Source organism: Olea europaea, unplaced genomic scaffold (genome assembly GCF_002742605.1).
Source record: "Olea europaea var. sylvestris unplaced genomic scaffold, O_europaea_v1 scaffold977, whole genome shotgun sequence".
Taxonomy (NCBI): domain Eukaryota; kingdom Viridiplantae; phylum Streptophyta; class Magnoliopsida; order Lamiales; family Oleaceae; genus Olea; species Olea europaea.
In genome coordinates, this window is record NW_019268276.1 from 20,438 (window position 1) to 44,901 (window position 24,464).

The window sequence follows — 24,464 nt, forward strand, 5'->3', positions numbered from 1 at the left end:
CTAGGAATCAGTACTTAAATTGTATATCTCATATTTGGGGCCGTTGTCGTTCCAATACTCATCCTCATCATTATTTACAACTTCCAACATTCTAAAAACTTTGTAGTCATTAGTACATGGATCGAAGCCAAACCCCATCCCGAATACTATCGGTCTAAAACCATGCGAGCAAGGAAAAGGACAATCGGGGGATAAGCAAAATTCTTGTAAGACGGGATTACACAGCATGATGGTGTAATAATTAGTAATGCAAATCAAACCATTGCATGGACCCAAAATTTGCAGTTGTGTTCGCGCATCAAAATATGGAATTCTCACATTTGTTGATACTTGGCTAAGAGAATCCTCATTTGAATGCAAGGAGATCATATGTTGGTTCTCTTTTTGCATGTAACTGCAGATGACGACTATTTCATCTTTGTCATGTTCCAAATGCATGGCAATGAACTTGGTGCTCCTTATGAGTTCTCTCCAAGTTTTAGAAACACATCTAAATCGAATCAAAGATTTCACAGACAACATGAGAAGAGTTTCTATAAGCAAATCTTCGGCAATTCTTTCCAATTTGCTATTTTTACATCACACATAATTGCACCTTCCTTAAAATTTTTCATTTCTTCATTTATTGATTTTTTTTCCCCTTTGCATTTCGTTTAAAACATTTAAAATCTTACCTTATATTACTCTTCTTATTTAATATGAAATATTCTTCTGCCTAATCATTAAATTACAATTATCTAATTTCCTAAATATTCAATATTATTCATCACGCTGAATTGCTTGTGGGAGTAAATTTCAATAGGTCCATTCTTAACTCCTAGATATTTTCATATTTTATACTACGTATTATTCATATTAAATGCTGGATTAGATCAATTTTAATCTTTATCAGATGGAATTCCAGCGCCAAACACACCCATGATGAATCGAGTATTTTAATTAACGGTAGGTATGGACAAAAATGCACAGTGTCATTAAATTCGACCAAGCCTGTTCAGAATGGAATTTTTTGAAATGGAATCAACAATACCATGACTAATATGGTATTTATTGCGTCCAATTCTCTGATTCAGTTTTCCATCTGAAAATTCTAATTTTATTTTTACAATTGGAATAGTGGTCCAACTGCAAAGGAGATTTCTTATTGTTTTAGCTTTAATTATTTATGTTGACATACCCATCCAGGGTAAAGTTAGGGTGTAACTAAAGAATAAATTTTAATAGTAAATTATGGTTTCTTAAATTTCAATACCATAAAATCCTAGAAATGATAACTGAATCATCGAAGGCGATAATTATGGATTTTCACGATTATAAGAAAAAATGTGGTTTTAGAGAGAGGATTGGTAATGTTTTGGTTGGGTATTAATGATCATGTGGTTTCTTCACGTAAATGATTACTCATACATATTTCTTTGAGATATACTAAATAAAAAGTTAATAATTGAAAAACCTTTTATATATGTTAAAATTTTGAAGGTTTTTTATTCTTACATTAATAAGTAACTTTCTTGACAACTCTATCGTCTTAATATGTGCATTTGTAATTAGCTATTTTTTTCTCCCACTTAATCTTTTACGGATATTTTTTGGCTGAAATAATTAGTGATTAAAATTCACGCTTCAATAACGTCATTGTGCACAGACATATGTTTTTTCTTCATCATTTTAAGAAGTAATTTCATTTATGGTAACTGTTAACATCATATTTAATGGGGCATTTTCTTGTTAATTTTTTCTGCATTAAAACCATCAATATCACGAGCATGCTTTATCATTAAAAGTTGAGGGGGGCAACTGCTCTTACTTTCATGTATAAGACGTGATAGTTTGGTCGAGAAGTGATTCAAATGCAACTTCAATAAATTTGAAAATTTACTAAGTTAATTTAATTAATTTGAATAGGGCTGTGGTCCAATTCGGTTGGATTTTAAAGAGAATTGAACCGGACTCGAAATTATAGGGTAGTTAGTAACTGGAACCGTCGGATCCAAATTTAATTATGAAACCGTTCAAGTTCGATTCCATTCGATTCGGTTCGGTTCGATTCGGTTCAATTCTCGAGTTCCGTACTATATTTAATTTTTTTTAATATTTACAAAGCTACATTAATTTAACAATGATATGTTCAATCTTAACTCTTAAGAAAATAACGTAATCTAATCTTAAGTGTCTTTTGCATCTCTATTTGCTAAATTCTTCATAAATTTTATTGTTTTTAAAATCACAGGCTCAGAATAATTAAAGGAGATGCTATTGAGTTTCAAGTCGATTTCTTCAAAATGATAGGAGCAACACTACAGTAGAGTAATAGATTTGGATAAAATTTAAGTCAATTTGATTATGTTGGGTTTGGATTGAAAATTAGAAATAGGAAAATCATATCTTTCGGATTTGAGCTAAATTATATTCCACTTCAGGAGTCACATACAATCATTGCACCTATTGAAGAGTTATTCCAATACATACATTTAATCGATGTGTACTGTAAATTCTAATAATCCCTCACATGAATGGAAGAAATCGACCTAGAACAATGAAGACGAGGAATAGTACTTTCTAAAAGATTATGCTTTATGACTTTTACTTTGAACTTTCTTTAGTAAAACTTTATCGAACTTGTTTAGCTAATCAATGAATGCAACATTTTGAACTATTAGCCTTTATTGCAAGCCTAGACAATAGATCAAACATATTATCTCTGATATCAAACTTTGGTACTCTATCATGTTCATTAGTTTGGCTTTTGAACCTTCTTAGGTTCAATAAGTATGTTGAAAATTCGTCAAGTGAAATTCTGAAGGGCCGGTCAAGTTCATACTAATCAGTGGAATATCCAGTCATCAGGGTAGGTTTCCATTAACTTGACTCATTAGTTTAGGCTTTAAACCAATTTCTCTTGATGTGTAGTCTTTTCTCTCTAGATAACCTATTGGTAAATCCAATAAATTATTCTTCAATAAAGCAATCGAAATTGTTCCATTTGAGAGTAACAGCTGATAGTTAATATTTAAGAAAGGTATATGTTCAGAACTACCATTATACATGACATGCTGTGTAGCTAGCTTCTTAATTAAATCACATAACAAGCATGAATTATCACCAATTAGGAAATCCTTCGAAAAATTTGAAGCTGTCGTACTTTCTTCTAGCTTTATTTAAAGCTCTAACTTAATTTGAAATTTTCAAATTGTATGGAGAATTTTCACGAAACTACTACACTCCAATGGTATGTTTATTTACTGGTAGATTTTGAATCCTTACATTGGATATCTAATTTATAACATCGTACTAGTTTTAAGTTTAACAAGGTTGTTGGTTTTCACACCTAATAAATATGGACGATGATGTTAAAATGTTATTGGATTATTTATACATCAACATCAAAATCAATTGGCTTAACCTAAGGACAAATTGGAGCAACTGGAAGCAACCATTAATTTGTGCTGCTCCTAATCCGTTGCTTAGTTCAATGACCTTTTAATTGAGTTAGACCACTTCTCTATAGTTTGTTGGCTCATATTTTATATTGTTACTTGGTCTAATAAGTCATGTCTTGGCCAATCTTTTGCCTATCCATAAAATTATAACCAGAGCCTCTTTCTTAGAAGGAAAGGTGTGCTGTAATATTGACTATTTGATATTTGATGGGGCATTTTCTTGTTTATTTTTCTGCATTAAAACCATCAATACCACGAGCATTCTTGATCATTGTTGAGGGCGCAACTGCTCTTACTTTCATGTATAAAACGTGATAGTTTGGTCGAGAAGTGATTCAAATGCAACTTCAATAAATTTGAAAATTTACTAAGTTAATTTAATTAATTTGATTAGTGTTGGGTGTGGTCCAATTCGGTTGGATTTTAAAGAGAATTGAATTGGACTCGAAAATTTCGTTTAGTTAGTAACTTGAACCGTCGGTTCAAATTTAACTACGAAACCGTTCGAGTTTGATTCCATTCGATTCGGTTCGGTTCAGATCGATTCGATTCGATTCGATTCGATTCTTGGGTTCCGTACTATATTTAATTTTTTTAATATTTACAAACCTACATTAATTCAACAATGACATGTTTGATCTTAGCTCTTACAAAAATAACGTAATCCAATCTTTAGTCTTTTGCGTCTGTCTTCGCTAAATTCTTCATAAATTTTCTTGTTTTTAAAATCACAGGCTCACAATAATTAAAAGAGGTGCTATTGAGTTTCAAGTCGATTTCTTCAAAATGGCAGGAGCGACACTATGATAGAATAATAGATTTGGATAAAATTTAGGTCAATTTGATTATGTTGGATTTGGATTGAAAATTAGAAATAGGATCATATTTTTTTGGATTTGAACTAAATCATATTCCACTTGAGGAGTCGCACACAGTCATTGCACCTATTGAAGAGTTATTCCAATACATACATTTAATTGATGTGTACTGTAAATTCTAATAATCCCCGACATGAATGGAAGAAATCGGCCTAGAACAATGAAAACGAGGAATAGTACTATCTGAAAGATTACACTTTATGACTTTTGCTTTGAACCTTCTTTAGTAAAAATTTATTGAACTCGTTTAGATAGTCAATGAACGCAACATTTTGAACTGTTAGCCGTTATTGCAAGTCTAGACAATTGATCAAACATATTATCTCTGATATCAAACTTTGGTTCTGTATCATGTTCATTAGTTTGGCCTTTGAACTTTCTTAGGTTCAATAAGTACGTTGAAAATTCGTCAATTGAAATTCTGATAGAACCGGCCAAGTTCATACTAGTCTATGGGATATCTAGTCATCAGGTTAGGTTTCCATTAACTTGACTCATTAGTTTAGGCTTTAAACCAATTTCTCTTCATGTGTAGTCTTTTCTCTCTAGATAACCTATTAGTAAATCCGGTAGATTATTCTTCAATAAAACAATCAAAGTTGTTCCATTTGAGAGTAACTGCTGATAGTTATTATATGTGAAAGGTATATGTTCAGAACTACCATTATATGTGACACGCTGTGCAATGCATATGTAGCTAGCTTCTTAATTAAATCACATAACAAGCATGAATTATCACCAATTAGAAAATCCTTTGAAATATTTGAAGCTATCATACTTTCTTCTAGTTTTATTTAAAGCTCTAAATTTGAAATTTTCAAATTGTATGAAGAATTTTCACGAAACTACTATACTCCAATGGTATGTATATCTACTAGTAGATTTTGAATCCTTACATTGGATATCTAATTTATAAAATCTTACTAGTTTTAGGTTTAACAAGGTTGTTGGTTTTCACACCTAATAAATATGGATGATAATGTTAAAACGTTATTACATCAACATCAAAATCAATTGGCTCAACCTAAGAACAAATTACAACAACTGGAAGCAACCATTAATTTGTGTTGCTCCTAATCCGTTGATTAGTTCAATGACCTTTTAATTGAGTTAGAACACTTCTCTATAGTTTCTTGGCTCATATTTTATATTGTTACTTGGTCCAATAAGTAATGTCTTGGCCAATCTTTTGCCTATCCCTAAAATTATAACTGGAGCCTCTTTCTTAGAAGGAAAAGGAGTTTTGTAATATTGACTATTTGATAGGAGGCGGTTCTCTTTTGTCCAATGTTGAAGCTTTGTGGTAAATTGCTAAGTTATTCTTCCTCGTTTGTGAGTTTGCATCCACCATTATTCTTGATCCTTTGTGGGTTAATTGTTTAGGAAAGAAGGCGACCATAGTAAAGTTTGGTTTTTGGGATGAACAATTGATTAGTTGGTGTTTGATTGTTGGTTTAAATTGAGCTCGATGTGGGCACTAATTGAAGTACTTACATGACAAATGATAGTGTGCAAAATCATCTATGTGAACAGAGGCCATATCCTAACTCAGGACAACGAGGCACACCCTGTAAGGTGATCTGTACAGTGCATGAACTGATGAAGGCCATGATGCGTAAGGCCTACACCGTGATGGTGGACAAGCATAAAAGCGCATAGAGCATTATCCGTTGATGTTCCAAAACTACAGAATGTTTATAGTGACACTGCAGACCCTACGTTTTGTTCGTTTCTGTTTTGGACAATATATTAGTTTTAACCATTTTGCCTTAGCTGTTTGGATTTCAAGCATTGGTGTTCGTGTTGCTATAGTTGCTAGAAGTTTTAAGGCGAATAGTGGTGACTCCAAAGTAGTAAATTCACATCTCTCCTTATTTACAGACCTATGGACTTGTTTTTCTCGGTAAATTGGCTTATTGCTTTTAAATATTCATACTAATAGACCATCGTATAGGTTGACCATTGGGCTTGGGTTACCAGTGTGGAGTAATACTTATTGCTAGAATTTAGAAATTATTTGCTATGTTTGAAGTGTCAAGTTTAATTTATAAAAGTTGTTTATTGATTATTTGATATAATTGTTGATTAAGTCACTATGTGAGACATGCATTAAGTGAGAAATTGATTTTATTGACATACTTCTATGTTGCATCAAATATTCGATTATAACACCTAGACTTCACTTGTTCGACCATTCTCTTGATTTAATATCGTGAATTTCACAAAACCCTAAGATTTAGAACGGTGAGCATTTTGACCCTGGGACTGCATTGTGTATTTTAGTTGTGTATTTGTGCATTCTGGTTGATATGTGTCCACAAACAACTACACATTTGAATTTGGGAAATTTCAATGAAAAATAAGATTTTTTTTATTATTTTTTTAAATTTGGCAGTAGAAAATGAGAATAATTTTGGCTTAACAAAATTTTTCAAAAGGTATTGATGTCAATTTTAAGAAAATAAGCAGAAAAAAGGTGAGAGAGAAGATGAATATTGTCATTGGTACAGTTATGACCTGAATGAGGTTTATGGATAATAAACTTGATTACTGCTTTTGCATTTGTATGAAATCCCATTTGAATTAATGATTGCTTGATTCGGTGCATTGTTCTGTGTTACATTTCATTATGTTTGATGTGTGTTTTTCTGCATGAATTTGAGAGTGATCATATTATCATGGTAATGTGTTACATGCATGATGGTTGGAATTACTATTGTGAGGGTTGATACTGGGTGTTTTCTCATTCTAGTAGGTGCATTAGAAGTATGTCAACTAGTAATATGGAGTATAGATGCCTGAGAATGCATTGGTGATATATATGGAGGTGCAAAGAGTGACATTTGGATCACGAGATGTGATGCGTTTAACTATTTAGAATACTCTATCTGTTAAGAATCCTGGTTGAGTAAAAGGGTGAGACTAATATCACCTCTATTAGGTGCAGACTCCTTAGCTACCAAGGTTGAGAGAGGTGAGGTAGTGATATAGGAACATCCCATAAACTTAGGATCTGTAGTGGTTTACCAGATAAGCATGAAGAGTGGCCAACTAATGAGCATGGTTGTCGATTAAAGGAGATGTGTATTATTGAGATACAAGTTACACGGAATGGGGTAGGATAATTATTATAAGATTTTTTGTTAGGGTCATTTGTGCATTGGTTTTATATGATTCCCATTTACTTGATTAACTTGGTGTTAGTTTGATGTTCTTTGCATGTTGAACATGTTGAAAAGATCTGTTTATTATCATATGTTGTGTATTCATCACATTATTTGTAACTTTGTGTTATTATGTGCTCTTGATTAATTATTGTAGATTTGACTATACTGGGTTCTTGACCAGTCATTGTTGAGTAATGGAATATGTATGATATGTGTTTCAACTTTGAGACACAGGAAAGATCTATTATTCCAATTTTATTTCGATACCTTGATTTGGCAAGTATAAAAATTAGTGTCATTTGCTTATTGGTTACCTTGATTAGGCAAGTATAAAATTGGCTAAACTAGAGAATAAATTGGAGCCACCAGAAGCAACCATTAACTTGTGTTGCTTGTGGCCCGTTCATTAGTTGGTTGACCGTATTAATAGAGTTAGCCTACTTCTGTTTGGTTTGTTGGCCCACTCGTATTGTAACTTGGCCAATATTTTGCCCATCCATAAAACTATAAATGGAGCCTCTTTCTTGGAAGAAAAGGTGTGTTGCAATATGTGAAATAGAGGGCTGTCGTCTTTTGCCCATTGTTGAAGCTTTGTGATAAATTGCTAAGCTATTCCTCCTTCTTTGTTAGATTGCATCACCATTATTCTCGATCCTTTGTGGGTTAGTTGTTTGAGAAAGAGAGTAACCATAGTGAAGTTTGGTTTTTTAGGGTTGACCAATTGATTTGTTGGTTTTATTTGAGATTGGGATTGCACAATTGAAGATCTTGGTGTTAATTTTTGCAACAAAGCTATTCACTACAGTACATTTATCATTCTAAATATCCTTATAATATCCCAAATTCAAATTCCATCCTTTTGAATTTTTGGTACCCAATAAATCCCGAGTTATGATGTTAACGTGTGTTAATATATTTCATAGGCACACGAGTTTCACCTGGTACAATTGTATTCCCTCTTGGATGGCTTGAATCTTGGCCTGTTTATGCTCCTTATAGGTCCAACTTAAACCCTAACCCTAAACTACATATAAGACAATAAACCCTAGCCACTTTCTTGTATGATTTACGTGATTTCTGTGTGAGAAAGGGAAAATCCCGGCTATCCATTGAAGTGTGTGAAAAACGACCCCCAGAAGTGTCCAAAATGCTTGTTTGATTTGTGTAATTAGTGATTCCTTCATAACCTACCTTTGTGGTGTTTTTCCTTGCCTTTGTGGTCACAAATTATCATCGTTTCTTGCCCTTCATTATTATTGAATAGCATTCGAGGTGAATTACATTGGTTGTAAATCAGAGCCGGTTGGTTCGGTTGTTGACAGTTGGATTGAGCCCAAAAAATCATCGATTTGAAGATCTTTTGAGAGAGCTTCCGTAACATTTGGCATCAGAGCTTCAAGGTGATGTTTTGGCTTATGAAACATAGTAAAAAATTCCAAAAAAAATCGACTGAAAGAAGGCAGAAATCAGATCGAAAAACTATCCAGAAAATTGTCCAAAATTCGAACCTATTTGTGCAATTTTCGGACAATCCAAAAGGGGTTTTGGGAAATGGAAACCACAGGTGTGACGTGTTGGTGGTGGTGGTGTCGAACGTTAGGAGGGTGAAGCTCCCTAGTGGCACATAAAGTCCATGCGCATAGAGCCTTATCGGCGCGTGAGGGCACTTGACACACTTTCTAGCGACGAGGTCTTCAGGTAATTTGCTCCTAACAATTTTTTAGACATTTTGGTGTTGTTAGTTTTCTATTTCAGGTTGTGCAGTAGAGTCTAGATGGAGTTCTTCTTTGGACATTCGGGATTTGATCGTAGTTCGTTGGTTGCTGCAGTTGCTAGAGGTTTTAGGACGAATAGTGGTGGTTCTAAAGTGATAAATTCGCATCTCGTAATTTACAGACTCAGATTGGTTCGCTTTGATATATCAACTTATCTCAATTTAAATTTCAGCATTAGCGCGTCATCTTGTGGGGTAACATTAGGTTTGTAGTTATCGTGAATGGGTAACATTGCTTGTGCTAGAAATTTAGGAGTTATTTGCCATATTTGAAATGTTTGATTTAATTGCAAGTTAATAAGTACTTCTGTGTTTAATTTACTGCATTGTGTGAGAATCCAAACTTTTGTTTACATACCTTTGCGTTGCATTGATTATTTTGTTAGAACACCTGGATTTGACCCTTTTGAACATTTCGTGGTTTTAAGATTGTGAATCATACGAAACTCTAGGGATCTAGAACGGTGTATATTGCAGCCTTAGGATTACATTGTGTGACCTATTTGTGCATTTTGTTTTATTTTCTTAAAAATGTTTTCACACTTTGAAGTTGTAATTTTTAATGGGAAAGGAGATTTTTCAATTTGATAACAAAAGATGAAGGGTATTTTGGTCTAACAAAAAGTTTCAAAAGTCATAGATGGCAAATTTTCTGCAATCTTAACAGAAGCACGAAAAGAAAAGTATGATGAACTTGCATACAATTCAATTATTTTACACCTGTCTGATACTGTTTTGAGAAAAGTTGAAAAACTCGATTCTAACAAAGAATTTTGGAAAAAGTTGAAGGACTTATATTTGCTTAAGTCCACTCGTAATAAGATGTACTTGCTTGAACGATTTTTCATTTTTAAAATAGATCCTTCAAAAGATGTTGATGAAAATCTAGATGTCTTAACAAATTAGTTCAAGACATCATTAATTGTGATGAAAATGTATCGAAAACATATAAGGCTATTATCTTGCTTAATTCCATGCGTGATTTATATGGAGAGGTTAAGAATGCAATTAAATATGGTAGGGACACCTTAACACCCGAGATTGTTATAGGCTCACTTAGGAGTAAGAAGATATAGATTAAAGCTGAAAGAGAGGATAAAAGAAATGGTGAGTTACATATGATGAGGAGTAGGATGAAATTTAAGCAAATGAATCTGGATAGAACTCAAGATGGTAATGATTCGAGTAGTAACTCGAGTGATAAAGGTAGTAAGAAGAAGGACAAGGGATATGACAAGTCTACTGGTAGAAGGTGTTACAGTTGTGGTAAGTCTGGACACTTTATTAGGGACTGTTCCAAGAAAAAGGATAAGTTGAAGGGTAAGATGAGAGTTGAGGCGAATTTAGCTTTAGGGTAGAGTGATGACCCTAGTGAGGTTTATTGAGAGTAAATATAGTTACTGCATGTGCATCTGTGTGTGATCTTTTCTGCATGTGTGTGATTGCCTAATTTGTTACATGATGATATGTTACATTTCAATGTGTTTGAAATGTGCATTTGCATGATGAGGTAGTATGATTACTTGACGTAATTGTTTGCATGCATGGTAGGTTAGGATACATTAGCAGTGTGTTAGATGTCTTTTGGTGAGGTAGAATATAGATGCTTAGAGGTACTTTGTAGTTTATACCGAGGATGTGGTGCATGACATTTGAATCATGAGTGGAGATATGATTAAATGACTAGAATCTTTTATCTGTAAAGAGACCCTGATCAGGTAAAGTGTGAGAGAGACACTTCTATCACTTTTGTAGGTGGATACCTATTATACACGTAGGTTAGGAGAAGTAATGTAGAGATAGAGGATTATTCCATGAACATAGGATCTAATGTGACCTACCAGTTAGACATGAGTAGAGTGATTAGTCTAGTGAGCATAGGGACGATGATAGGAGATATATGTGCTTGAGGTGTGAGCAATACGGAATGAAATAGGATAAGTGTAGCGAGAATTTTCGTAGGGTCATTTATGCATTTGTTGCATATGTGGTTAACCGTATATTTGATTAACTTGCTGTTAATCTTTGGTTCTGTGTGAACGTGTTTTCTGAAAAGATCTATGTATATTATCCAATAATATATCGTCATCACATCTTTATCTGCTCTTGATTGTTTACTGTTGAATATTTGCTTCTACTTGGGCGTTCTTGACTTTAGCCCCGGTGAGTACATGGAATAGGTATAGTATGTGTTTCAGGTTGGAAACACTAGATAAAGTTTGTGATCCAATTTTATTGGCTACCTTGATTATGAAAGTGCTAACTGTGTGTTTTGATTGCTTGCAGATTTATTGGACATTAAGGTGGAGATTTGTTGGGTTTTTGATACCCAATAAATCCCGAGTTATGATTTTAATGTGGATTAATATATTTCATATGCATATGCTGATGGATGAAATAAGTCCAACAACCAAGTCCATGGGCTCTACTTGGTCCAATTATATTCCTTCTTGGATTGCTTGAATTTTGGCCCATTTAAGCCCCTTATAGGTCCAATTTAAAGCCAAACCCTAAACTACATATAAAGCAATAAACCCTAGCCACTTTCTTGTATGATTTGTGTGGTTTTTGTGTGAGAAAAGGAGAATCCCGGCTATCCCTTGAAGTGTGTGAAAAAGACCCCTAGAAGTGTCCAAAACACTTGTTTACTTTGTGTAATTGGTGGTTCCTTCATAGCCTACCTTTGTGATTTTTTTCCTTGTCTTTGTGGCAACAAATTATCACCGTTTCTTGTCCCTTGTGGGTAAGATTGAATAGAAATTGAGGTGAATTACATTGGTTGTGGATTGGAGCTGACTGATATGGTTGTTGGTAGAGAAATTGTACGTTGGACTAAACTCGAAAAACCACCGATTTGAAGGTCTTTTGAGAGAGCTTCCGCAACCCCCCCCCCCCCCCCCCCCCCCCCCCCCCCCAAATCTCGGGGTACATCCAAACGTTGGTTGAGAATATAATACAATCATACCCCAATAATGCTAGGTAAGATCAAGCTTAACAGTGTTATATGCTTATACTCTTTTCAAGTTCGTTCACATCATTAATTATGTTTATCTAATAATTTTATTTCATCTATATTCAACATATAAAATGACTAGAAATGTCAATGTATCCTGAACGTCCATGCACTTTTTATTTTTAAAACTGGTAATTATAAAATAAAAACAAAAAGCAATCTCATTTTCTAATGTAAGTGACCAAACTTTAATTGAACCATCGAGATTGAAAGTCTCAATAATTTACCAAATATTTAGACCCAAAGTGTGGAAATAATCAATTAAAATCAACAAGTCACTTTTTAATTATTTCTAAATAATTAGATCAAACAAGTCAATTTTTCATATGTTTAAATACCACGGTTTGTAAATTGCAAAAAGTAAATAACATCAATATGATCACAGAGAAAACCCTTTGTAAAAGATCAAAAACGACAAATGAGATCATCAATTTATAATATTACCTTCATTTCCGTTCATCGAAACCAAAAATATTGGTTTTCAATTTAAATTCACATGAAATATCGGTATACACATTGTACATTTAAAGAAGAGACTTAAGAATGCCTCCATCTTGAATGACGTTTGATAAAAATCATATTTTATCCTCAATTTTAACACCCATAAAAGTTCGTACACTTTCATAATTAGTTGGTATATATTGGAGGTATATTACACCCAACCTATAATATATTGCAAGTCAACACATCCATATGTCTTTCTTAGTATAATAAGGAAGGGTAATGCGTCCTACCTATATAAAAGAGTGAATGAATGGACGGAACACTTGTAAAAAATATACATCATCCTGTACGGATTTCCTTCTTTTTTTTTCTTTTTTACACAAAATTAGTAAAATCACGATTTTTCAGCACAGCCATGCCTGTACGTTTTCTCAATTCACGTCAATCTGACAAAGAAACGCCTTTTCTCCATTTTCGTACACTACCGACCACGCCTCTTCAACAAATCCACCATTCCAAATGAGAAGGCTCTTAAAGAAAGCATCAACCAAATTGTCGAAAGCTTGAAGGAGAAGATTTTTTTCCGAGGCTCATCTGTAAGTTGAGTGTCCAGTGTTATGGTTCTCCAATAATTTACAGATAATAAGGAAATGCTTTTTATCAATCATTAAGTGTGTGCTGTGTGTGATTCATCTTCATCTGATTTTGAATTAGTCATCATTTTTCTTAAATTTTCTTTGATTTTTGTGTTTCGTTTTAGGTTTGCATAAATGGGCATGGTATTAGTTTGTTCAAAATAGCTTCGAAATGATGGTGAATTCTAGTTTTTAAGATAATTTTGTAAGAAATATACTACTAAAATTAATTTTTCTAGGAAATTATACAGCGACGAGAAATGCTTGTAAATTTCACACTTACTTTCGTATTAAAGGGATACATAAGGCCAATTCTGGAGATTGAATAGTGATTATTGAATGAGATAAGGAGAAAGGGATAGACTGTGCTGGTTTTGGATAGACTCAAAGAGAGAGATTCGTTTGGGTGTAAAATTCATCTTTGGAGTAATTAGTCCAATAACTAGGTCTGTGTTTTTTCCCACTTCATTTAAAATTTTAAAATCTCTTTTTTCTTGCATACTTCATGGAAAACGTGTATCTTCTTAGGTCTAGAATTAGTGGAAATTTTGTGAATTTTGTGCATGTTTTATTAGGCAGATTTGATGGACAATGTTGAGAAAGAAAAAAATAGTTTATAATCTTGTTTATGTGTAATGACTTTTTGTAGGATATAGAGAAAATGTGGTTAAAATCTGATTGGAGAGTGCACGGAGCACTGGCACTCTCCATGTTGCATGGAGTGTTCTCTCTACGTGGAAAGTGCACTCTGTGCGGCAGTTTTTGGAGAATTTTTTTTCCTTTTTTTATTTTTCCAATTTTTAAATGGATTAATTATAATTTTCATTGAAGCTTCGTCCTGGATAGAGGTTTTATCCATCCAGGATGAAGAAACTCTCCATTTTATCATAAAACGAAAATAATTAAAAAGAATTTCAAATCAAAAAAAATATTTATGAAGAAAAAGAAATTTTAGAACAATTTTCAAGAAATATGTAATAAAAACAAAACAAATTAAACAAAAGAAAGTTGTTTTGTTCATGTTATAAATAAATTTTCTTTGATTTAAAATTCTTTTTAATTTTTTTCTGATTTATTTTAGTTATTTCCATGAGATTTTCCAGTTCCAGATTTTGTGTTATATTTTTTAATGCTTTCAATTAATTAGCCTACTAATTAAAAAATTATATGCTCATCAATTTCGCCACTCGAAAGAGGGAAATTTACGTGTGATCGTGGAATAACACAACCTAAATTTTATAGGTTACGAGAGAAAATATAGAATATTTGAAGCGTGTTCCGCTTAAAAAAACATGAATTTGATAATTTCAAGATTTTAATTCGGAATAGATATATTGAAACTGAAATATGGGAATCATTTTTATTCGACACTCGAGAGTATAATTAAATTAGGGTTCTTGCTTCTAAACTTTAAAAAATTGATTAGAAACAATTATATAATTGAGAATTATATTTGATAGTTAGGTGAAATCATACACTTGGCTTTCTCATCTTGATTATTTTTCTAACTTGCATTTATTTGTTGAATTCATCCCACGTTCATCATGTTAACTTAGTTAAAACCATCGATTCAAATTTCATTCACCTAAATAGAACAAGATTTGCACAATTATATTACTCGTACAAATTAAGTACCTATCCCTGTTGGTCCAATATTCTAACTCCATTATTATATTACAAAATTTGACATCGTGAATGTAATGCCCAGAAAACTTTAGAATAAGAAAAAATTGTTTTATATGCTATATTTTATATTTTTATAGTTGAGGTACTAAAGCAAAATAGGTTTTAAAGTCCTATTTATTCGGACCGATTAATAAGATATCGATGGAGCGAGATTTAATATATCAATATTGGACTCTTTTTGAAGCTTATAATTAATTATAAGTCTTTGACTTGAAAAAAAGTTAATTTGAATAAGTTAGGCATAAAATATTGAAGCTTATAAAAGTTATTATTATTAGCATTTAATTTAAATTAAATATTACCAACATTTAAAGTTTTTGCTGTCACGTATGCTTTAGATTGGGTACAAACAAACTCTTATGTAAATAGTATATATATCCCAACAGATATAGTGTAATGATAACTTTACAAGTCGACTAGGAAAACCATTTCTTAGTCAATCCTAATACTAGTAACCTTTATAAAGAAAAACCTCTTTTCATACCAATGTATTAGCTATACGTTGCCCCCCGAGGCATAGTCCAGTAGCGTAAAGGATAGGAGTGAGGTTATCTCATGCCTTGCTAGCAGTCACAGTGGAGATGTTTGATTCCTGAAACATGAAATTGGACTCCTTGTAGGCATAGTGTACAGACAACTCTTGTTCCCTAACATGCTGAGGTACATCCCGCGATTTACCTTCTTCACAAAGCTCTAAGGGCGGGGCAGTGGAGGCTTCGAAGGTTGGGATTGAACTCCTTTTTTTTTTTGTATTAGCAATACGTTTCCTTATCTCCTAGTTGCATAGAAATACAACTATTATACTAGGTACTAGACCCTATATATATCCCATCAAGGCAGGGTACTACACCACAAAAATTTAGAGGGCTAGGGGAGAGAAGGCAGATATATTTTATGCATAGAGAAAAGGCGGATTTTACTTTTAAGGCATCCGAGAAAATTAGAAGTTTTTGAACGTGATTTTGGACTTTGTTTTTCGAAATTTTTTCTCATTAAATCAAGATAAGATACTTTTGTGCAAGTGGTTTGTTTCCATATACTTTTATATTCAATTAAATATGCATGAATTGTCAATGAATCTTCGGGTTTGACCTAATGAAATGTGAACTTTATTGGATTCTTTATGACGAAATGTGAAATCCTTCGAGAATTCAAATGACAAATGATGGATATTTCGCTTGGTCACCGATATACTATATAAGAGAAATGTGGGGTGAAGTGTTTTATTTTATTGTTGTATACTTGTCTATAAAAGTTGCACGTATCTCACTGATTACTTTTAAATACTAACTCTTATTATATTTTATAGGTTAATTCGGGTCGATTGGATCTATGACATGATGGTGACGTGGGCTGCCAAGTAAATTAAAGAAAAAGGAAAAAATACACATTAAATTTTTAAGTCTTTAAATTCTCAGTTAGTTAAAATTTATCTCGAGAAATTAATTAGTTGAACATGTTTTTTTTTTTTTTTTTTTTATACAATTTCCACATTAGTTTAAAGTTTATGGATATTTTAATTATATTATTTATTTTTATCGCTCCATAATTATTACAAAGAAAATTGAGTTTTGGTAACACTTCAAAATTTACGAAAATTTGGGACGTTACAGTGCATTTGCAATATAATTACAGTATATAAAACGTGTAACAACTCAGGTAAAATATCAAGGGTCAAGAGTTGTGTGATGAGCACACAGTCCATGAGGGCCAATGTGGTATACCAGGAGTCGGGATCTGGTATGAGGACCACGTATTCCAATAAGATCAAGAGTGACTACAAGAAAATATGGTTAGAGGGGACTAAAGGTTAGTCGGGTCTGGACCATATTAGAAGTTGTTTCATTTATAGTAGATTATTGACCGGTAAAAGTGCCGAAGCTTTTGATCCTTTGCGAAGGGTTAGTTTAGTGTTCTTTACTGCTTTTCATATTATAAATTGTGGTAATTCAGCATAGGATAAATTGACGTGATTAAAAAATCATCTAGAAATGATTAAAAAGTGCCTTGTTACCTTTAATTGTAATGTACACGTTCAAGGGTCTAAACATTATCTAAATTGATTAAAAATCTCGATTAGATTATTTTTCGAACGGTATAAGAGCATTATTTGCCATTTTTGACACTAATTGTTTAGATGAGTCCGTCATTGTCCGTTCCTCCTGCGGTAATTATGCATATGGGAAGTTTATGGATGAGCGGGTTCGGAATGGTTGGACCACCCCTAAAGAAAAAGGAAAAAAATTTGGATTTACATATAGTATTATTTTATTAAAGAATGTATGATAAAAAAAAAAAAAGAGAAAAAGTATTAAAATTAAAATGAAGCCAAAACGATGGCTAAATTTTAAAGAGCAAAGTCCCCTTGATAATTTTTTGACAAACCAATAAATCGTCTATTATTGATACGATTGTCGCTAGTGATTAGCGACGAATTTATTAGTTATGGGATTCGCAAAGACTGCGTCGATTTCTAAATCGCTGATACAATTATGATCTTTCATTGATAAATTTAACCATTTCTTTCCTCCTAAATAAATGTCCCTTCTTAAAATGCATTTTTTCATTTTTAAAAAAACATAGCACTGACTTCTATAATAATATACTCTTTACATGAATTAAAAATATTAATAATGTGAAATATTTTATGTACAGAAAACAACTAGTATGAAATTTCTAAAAAAAAAAAAAAAAAAAATAAATAAATATATATATTTTGTTTATAGATTATCGTTACATGGGGAAAAAAATATTATTATCTCTTCGGACAGTAACAAAGCTGTAGAATAGAGTAGGTTTATATTTTTAAATTTATTTGTTTTTAAGGGTATACGCCTCTCTCTCTTTCGTAAATTTTCTGTCATTTTGCTTCCGTCTACGAATTTCTTCTTAGTACACTTCATTCTCTCCTCTTGTTTCCAAAATGTAATCCTTCTGCACTTTCAGATGGTAGTCCGTATCTGTTTTTAGCTTGAGATGAAATTGGTAATATTTTGTTTCGTCAGATTAGAGTTAGACATTGATGGATGTCATGTCTTCCATGTGGATTATCCGAAAAGTTCTCATGACAATATTAAATTACTGAACCGTATGAGTTAGTTTGGCATGGCTTGTTTCGTGGTGGTCTATTTTACAACCTATTAGTAGATTAATTATTCAATGGAGAAATGATACTAGATGATTCACAAACAAATGGCTGTCTTTTACAATATTCAATACTATTTATCGAGTTTAGTGATGTGAAAATAGGCTTAGAAGATCGAGTCTGAAATGACCTTGCATGTTAAAAATTTGAACCGTAGGTAATTCATAGGTTGGTCCATATAAAAGGTTATTCGGGTCGGAGTCTATGCCAATGACCTATGAGGTCTAGTCGAGTCAGTCCAATCTATTAAAAATAAAAAAGGTAAATAAGTAAAGACAATACAAGATAAGTTGATTGGAGTCAATTTCTGAAGACTTCACTAATTCTATCACAATATATAACAAATTATCCGCCAATGTATTGTGTTATTCTATATTCTGTAAAATGGTTTATTCATTAAGCATGCTTTTTATGCTAGCTTGACACGGCTAGATAATATTAACACACAATCAAGTGAGACTTGTGTCTATAGTTAAAAAAAAGGTTGAACCCCAACCTTTAGGGCTTTCATCGCTCCGCTCCTAAAGTTTTGTGAGGGAGGTAAATCGTGAGATGTGCCCCAATAAGTCAGGGAACAAGAGCTGTCTATACACTGTGCCTACAAGAAGTCCAATTCCATGTTTTAGGAATCGAATCCCCACACTGTGGCTACCAACAAAGCGTGAGATAACCTCACTCCCGTCCTTTGCACCACTAGACTATGCCCCGGGAGGCAACTTGTGTCTATAGTTATTTCTTCTAATATTCATAAAGTGTAGCATAACAAACTTATCCTAATTTAATAGTGATTATCAAGAGTACAAGATTGATCAACAAATGGCTATTGACTCAATCCACGAGTCGGAACACACGTTACAAGTAGTGTGCACTATTACAATTTTATGAAAACATTAAATTTCAAGAACTTTAAAACATAATTTCTTTATCGTCAAGATTTTCCATGTCAAATTACCAAGAGAATTAATAAATGCGGAACATAAATCTACTCATTAAAAATGATTCTTAATTGCTGGATCTTGATTTCGATCTTAAATCTTGATTATTGGCTCTTTTGATTCTTGCCTTCTTTCTCTATAATCTTGATTGTCTCAATTCCTTCTTCTTGGTTGTTAGTTTTATGTTCTTGATTGTGAGTTTTGGATCTTCTTCTTCAATATGTTTTCTTCTGTATTCTTGTATTGATGGAATTACACAAAAAATGATAATCATGCATGAATTGATGATCATAACCGTATTTATATTTCCATTTGTATTCTGCCTATCATCAAATACAACCCTAATGGATTCGGCCTCTACATATATAGTCAGGTTCACACTTTATTTGGGTGCCCAAGCCCATAACTTTTATTCTTTATTAAGTCACTTTAATTAAGCTTGACCTTAAAATAATCTTTAATGCACGCTTAATTACATATGTAAATCCACATGACAGATTAAAACCCTACAATCTCCCTTTGGGCCGCATATATTACCTTTAGAAACGCATATAACCTTATGAGTTCAAAATTTTTGTTATCGTAATCAAAAGTATCTCCAAACAATTTCTTACATCAATTGTGTTAATATATGATCAAAGAGATCTTCATTATGAATATCATAACTAAATCCATTAATGGTCATGTATATCAACCTAATCAAATGACATTGATTAAGCGTCGATGTGTAGCACGGAAGTTACATTTAATGTGATCCAAACATCATTATTTCCAACTGGTCATACATTATTTTTTAATAAGATCAAACCAAAACTTTAATCAGAGTAAACTGAATTGAATACTTGATTTTTTTTATTTTTTATTTTTTTTTACAAAATAACCTAAATATCTATTAGCACAAAATGTGTCTGGATGAGACAACAATCAAATATAAATTTCCACTAAACTCCCATATCATCAAAAGATACAACATCCAAATGAGCGGTATGCTAGTGAATGACCTTACGTGGTAGTTCTTTAGTAAGCGAATTCGTAATCGTGAAGTTTGTCATTATATGCTCTATAGAACATTGATGACTCTGAATTCTTTCTTTAACAACTAAAAAACTTAATTTCTATTACTTTTACATCATCGAACTCTTACTGGAATACATCGCAGAATAACTTAAGTGGTTTTCCAATTCGATCCAAAATGTGATCATTTAATTTCCTGTATGTGATCATGTAATCCTTAGTTCTCTATAGATTTTGAAAAATCCGATTGACTGTTTTCAAATATCAATCCCATAGTTACATAAATATTCATCAACATTCCAACAATGAATGTTATATTTGGATGTGTGCAAGCCTAAGCCTATATTAAACTCTCAACTGCTGAAGCATAAGGATTTTTCTATATTTCATTTTTTAAAGTTTATCCTTAGAGCATTGTGTTCGTCAAAATCCCGCAAGCGTACGAGTTTGTTGTACAAGTAATAATCGTAATGAGAGAGTTATTATCCCACAGGTAACGAGGATCAATTCTAGTATATTTGATATATATAAATTCGTGTTCATAGCCGAAAGATGATTGATGAATAACTAACTAATTTTTATAACTAAAACTTATGAAATCAATGAAAGTTGGTTTAAAAATCAAGTGTGTGAACGTATTGGATTTTCGATGCCATTGATCAATTCTTAGTTCTAATTCTCAACTAGTAATAATTATCTCAAATTATGCAATTGCGACGATCGGTAATTCTACTTTTATTTATTATTCTTTCCCAAGATATAATAAACCTATGTTTACCACGAGACGATCCTATTTTTAGTTCGAATTCATATGACAAACATGCATTGAAATTTAGGATTATTACATATGATCGCACACACTATAAATATTATTCCTAACATTTATTGCCCGTGCATCCCAATAATAGTATTCTACAGATTGCGAGTTTTCCAAAACTATGAATAGGCAACTTATTGTCATAATGGTGTGCAAGCATTAAAACAATATAAATAGGCATATTAATGGAATCACAATGTAAGATTCAACACAAAAACACAAAGTCTCGAATTAGAACTAAAAATTAAACAATTGTCATCCATCTAATACATGAAAAGATTTAGCCTAGCATCATATTGGAATTAAAGATGTAAAAGAGAAAGAACATCACCGAAGATTGATAGAACGTGATTAATGCTCCAATTAGAGTTGTTGTATTCTGTCCTTTTTTTTCCTTCTAATTTTCAGCCGACTTCTGCATGTAACTACTCCCTGTGCGTGTATGTTTGTGTATATATTAATTCTAGCCAGCAGCTTTCACGTCTTTTATTTTTTATTCCCCCAAGAAGAGTAATTTTCTTCTAGGTTATTCTCCCCAGTTTGGGTCTAATTCCTCTCCTCCAAAGCTGCCCAATTCTCTGTCCAGAATCTCCAATTCAGCCCTCCACTTTCACCAGCAGCCGTCCCCTCTAGTTGCTAGGTTAATCTCCCCTTTTTTCGAAGTGCAATTCCCAACCAGTAGCCTGTGTTTTTGTTCCAAATTCAGCCCCCACGTTTTTTTTCCCAAGACTCCTTTTGAATTCAATTAAAAGTCCAACCAAAGCCCAATTCCATTTTTCTTTCTCAGCCGGTCATAGCAATTTTTTTTTGTGTAATTAGAAGTTCAATCCACTAATTAAAAATATACGGTCCAAGCCCATTTGAATCCATTCTCATTGAAGTTCCAAATTGAGGCCCATTTAATGTGATGCTTGTAAAATAGTGCAATTTAATCCTTGATGTCATCCATGTGCAACCAATGTCATCCTCAAGTTCAAATTTGTGGAATTTAATCCCAAATTATAAATTTTATTCGATTATGTCATTTTTCCTTTCCACTTGCTTCAAACAAGTCCAACACTAAAAACAGAAAGAAAATTAACCTGAGTTAAATAGAAATTAATAATGTTATGACTTAAAAGTTTAATAATGTTACATAAATAAGTGCACAAATTGTACTTATCAAACACCCCCAAACTCAAACTTTTGTTCGTCCTCGAACAAAACTATAACTTAAATAGCAACAAACACACAAGCATGAAAAAAAATTTGGTTGGACAGTTTAGCCTTTTACCTCAGGATTTGAGATTACTGTATTAAATCTTTAAACTGCTTCAAAGTCACAATATCAAACCAATATCCATTGTTGCAATACAAAGCTGACGTGTGTGTCTGAGGAACTAAATTGACAATAATGAATCCACAAGTCGCTCTAATTCCAGACCCTCTATGGTCAAATATATCATTTCATCTCTCGTAAGATTCACACACCCCCCAAATTCCTTCTTTTTCACTCTTTTTCTAGCTGTGATCTAAGATTGATTTTTTTTTATTACTATCCTCACCCTCTCCAATTTAGGTGGACGTTACTGATTGTAAGTCAACACATCAATGAACAAGGATTCTCCAATTATTTGATTGCTTCGACCGTTAATACTCAACTAAGCTAATTATCCTTCATCAAAAGTCAATTTTACTCGAACAAGTGTTGGAACTTAACAACGCAATAAGTGCGTTTGCTTTTTTCATGCACTTGCTTTTTCTAACTTTTAAAAGATTTTGTTTTTTTGTTTTTTTTTTTTGCACTCCCCTTTAAGCTTTCTAGATGACCCATGTAATAGGCTTTAGGCCGATGACTCCCAAGTCAGACGACTTTAGGGCATCAGATTTTGAAATACCCTTACAGGTTTAATAACCCGAGAAAAAAAGGCTTCGAAGAGAACAATTTTTTTAGGGCAACTTCATCTCTGATTGCTTCCTAAATGACCCCTGTAACGAGCTTTATGCCGATAACTCCCAAGTCAGACGACTTTAGGGTATCAAGTTTTAAGATACATTTGCAGGCTTAATTACTCGAGTCATATATGCCTCAGAGAGAAATTTTAAATTTTAAAATATATGCATCGACTAGTGCAATGCTCCTTATCACACACCTATTCAAGCAATCCGACCTCCAATTTAAGACTTTCACCTAATTTTATCATGTTAATCTCAGACAACCCACACAAACTTTTTCACAAAAGGAATCCACATTCACATCTTTATCTTCCTACAACTGTAAGATCTCCCCAAATTGTGCTAATTTTGGTCTAAAGATAAATAATTTGTATGGTTTAGGTAAGGCCATCTATGTCTAGCTAAATCAATCTATCAAATGCATGAATCAACTTATTTCATCACAATGTCAAACTCAATTCTAGTGTGCATATAATATCAAGTTTTGTAAGTTTAAGTTTCAATTAATCTGGCATACTTTCTATCCACAGTTCATAAATCAACACCAAATCTCAATTTAATTATTATTGTTGGCCAAACTGTGTAACCTAGACAAGCACACAACCAAAAATAAACAAATCAATAAGTAAAAAAAAAAATGTAACAATTTATTATTATTATTATTATTTTTAACTTAACACACAAAAACAAACACACAACAACATACGAAAACCAAAAACTTAAATTTTTTCCCATCCCTAAGCTTAAACCTGACATTGTCCTGAATGTCTTAAAACATAATTAAGAATATAAGGGGATGAGGGAAGAAAAGGACAAAGGTACTCGCTGAATATTTCTGTTGAGCGCAGAAGATACTATAGGTGATGGCTAGACAATTTTTCACGTCATACTTTCCCCTTGGTCTATGTTAGTTTGAGTGTTCCACGATGTCATGTTCCTATCAAATCAAATATTAGAGATTAAATAATCTAGAACATGCGTTACTTAGCCCAAACACTCGAAATAACCAACATTATATTTAAGGGCCTCAGTGAAAACATGATGGGATGATGATACCCTATAAATTTAAACGTGCCTAAATTTAATGTAAACTAATAATTAAAACAAATCTATATGAAATGCGATTAAGAAATCAAAATAAATAAGGATTAAAAAATTGGGTTGCCTCCCAATAAGCGCTTAATTTATAGTCTTTAACTATACTTTGTTGTCCTGACTACTCTGCATTGTTAAGTGACACGGTTGTTTTTTCGCTGGAGTAGTCACCTCCCCAATAAGCTTTCAACCGTTGTCCATTTACTTTGAACCTCTTTTGTTGATCTTGAGACACCACCTGTGTGGAAACACAGCTACTACTGTGAATGAACCCGACCACCTAGACTTTAGCTTTCCTGAAAAGAGCTTGAGGTGTGAATTGAACATCAATACTTGCTGACCGACCTCAATCTCCTTCTCCCTTATATGTCTGTTGTGCCATCTCTCAGTCTTTTCCTTGTAAATCTTTGCATTCTCATATGAATCCAAACAAAACTCATCTAGCTCATGAAGTTGTAGAACCCTTTTTTCTCCTGTTGCCCTCAT

General features: G+C 32.8%; 1 protein-coding gene across 1 annotated transcript; it reads right to left on the reverse strand.

Annotated features, from left to right (window-relative positions):
• Nucleotides 1-24,464, reverse strand: LOC111392774 (F-box/kelch-repeat protein At2g43270-like). The gene is made up of 2 exons (XM_023018169.1): nucleotides 24,217-24,464; nucleotides 1-568 (listed from the first exon to the last, which is right to left on the reverse strand). The coding sequence occupies exons 1-2, from the start codon at nucleotides 24,462-24,464 to the stop codon at nucleotides 1-3; spliced, it is 816 nt and encodes a 271-aa protein (XP_022873937.1).

Coding starts and splice junctions, on each gene's coding strand:
- LOC111392774 (XM_023018169.1), bottom strand. CDS start 24,464: ATGAGGGCAACAGGAGAAAAAAGGGTTCTACAACTTCATGAGCTAGAT. Junction 569..24,216: donor GTAGCTGTGTTTCCACACAG/GTGGTGTCTCAA, acceptor ATGTAAAAATAG/CAAATTGGAAAGAATTGCCG.